Raw genomic sequence first — 1,809 nt, 5'->3', positions numbered from 1 at the left:
CACCCCCTCGGTGGCTCCAAGTGGTTCGTCGTAGCTCATATTATGTTTGCTTGGTTGTGTCCGAGTGATGTGATGGTGCTCGGCACCTTTGTATCTAGACTTGGATGTGTTCGATGTGTGTCATGATGGTGTGTGTTTATTCAGCTCGCTAAGATATGTGGTGATGTTTGATTTATAATATAAAACGTGGAGGAAATTCTTTTTCGGCAATATTTGCTTCTCTGCTAGTGGACAAGACTGATACTAGCAACTCCATGGCTTGTAATGATTGAAACATCAGTTCGAATATAAGCATTGGGATGAGAGATAGCCTCCAACGCCATTATACTGTCAGACTCGATGATGAGTTTAGTGCACCTCACTTTTTTTGCTAGTCTTATTTATATGTAGCACTCTCTCCATAAAGAAATATAAAAGCCTTTATATTATTAAAATAGTGATCTAAATGTTTTTATGTTTTTTCCGTAGGAAGTACTACTTATATATATGAACAAACATTTATTTCTCAACGTGTCCCTAGACATGAAAAATAATAAAACCCAATTGAAATACATATATAAACTGAATTCACGGTATTCAACTTATGCTGGCGAAGATAGCTTCAGTCCGAGGTGGATTAGCGGCGCCACCTTCCTCACCGCCGGCCTGGTCATGATCCGCCCCCACCACGCCATGACGCTCGCGCGCGATTCCAGCAGCGTCGCGTACTCGGTGCCGGCCACGAGGCAGTAGGCGAAGCCGAAGTGGACGAGGTCGGCGAGGCTGAAGAAGTCCCCGGCGAGGTACGGCGAGCTGGACAGCCGCGCCTCGTACACGTCGAGGACCTTCTCCAGCTTCCCGACGTACTCGTCGACGACGGCCTGGTCTCGCGCGCCGCCGATGAACGGCAGGATGACGCACTGCCGGACGATGTTGGCTATGGCCGGCTGGTACTGGTGGGCCTCCACCTCCATCCACACGTCCACCATGGCCGATTCCTCGAGGCTGGATGCCCGTAGGAGATCGGTGGCGCCGGTGCCTCCGTACTTGCGGAGCACGTACCGAGAAATCGCGCGCGATTCTGAGGTAATATCACCAGTGTGTGGATCAATTGAAAATCTAATTACAGTTTGTATGCTGCTATGAATTGGTTCGTGAGCGAGTATGTGAATTTCATACCGAATATAGTCAGCTCCCCGTCCTCCAACGCCGGGATCTTGCCGAAAGGCTGCGAGATTGAATCGTATGAAAACTTGCATACGAAAATGGAGCGAGATAGAAACATACTCAAATCAAATTATAAACTGTCTCTCTTTCTACATACGTTCCGAGAGAGGTAGGGCTCGGTCCTCTGCTCCCGCGCAGCCATGTCGAGGGGGAGGAGCTCGTAGTCGGCGCCGACCTCCTCCAGGCACAGCAGCACCGTCGCGACGAACGGAGACGCCGCCACCCCGTACACCTTCACGGCACCGCCCATCTCTCTCTCCCTCTCACTCACCCACGCAGCTTCCCTCTTTCTCTCACACACAGAGCTGTAATTAAGCAGCTCTGTTTTTTAATTAGTGCGTGCTTAAGCAGACCTTGACCAGCATAACTTATAGTACATGTGATGGGAGTGATTGAGAGGAAGATAATATAACCAAATAGTGTAGACGGTACTATACAATTTTCGTGATCTGGTCTTGGGAAGATTTGGTGTGGTTATGGTCAACCGAGTGATAATTTCCTTTTGTCCTTGAATTGGTTGATGAATCGAGCTTCCTCCCTGCCCAAGGAATTGTGACTTTGTCCATAATTAAATTCATACGATAATATATCCAAATAGTGGTC

The 1,809-nt window shown here is 48.4% G+C and overlaps 1 protein-coding gene across 1 annotated transcript; it reads right to left on the bottom strand.

Annotated features, from left to right (window-relative positions):
• Window positions 1–401: 401 nt before the first annotated feature.
• LOC123103037 (glutathione S-transferase 4) lies at window positions 402–1,563 on the bottom strand. The gene is made up of 3 exons (XM_044524556.1): window positions 1,304–1,563; window positions 1,159–1,207; window positions 402–1,060 (listed from the first exon to the last, which is right to left on the bottom strand). Exons 1-3 carry the CDS (start codon window positions 1,454–1,456, stop codon window positions 582–584), a joined length of 681 nt encoding a protein of 226 aa, XP_044380491.1. The 5' UTR covers window positions 1,457–1,563; the 3' UTR covers window positions 402–581.
• Between the last annotated feature and the right edge of the window lie 246 nt (window positions 1,564–1,809).

Source organism: Triticum aestivum, chromosome 1A, assembly GCF_018294505.1.
Source record: "Triticum aestivum cultivar Chinese Spring chromosome 1A, IWGSC CS RefSeq v2.1, whole genome shotgun sequence".
Classification (NCBI taxonomy): domain Eukaryota; kingdom Viridiplantae; phylum Streptophyta; class Magnoliopsida; order Poales; family Poaceae; genus Triticum; species Triticum aestivum.
Note: the sequence above shows the minus strand (reverse complement) of the source record. Positions and strands in the feature narration are given on the sequence as shown.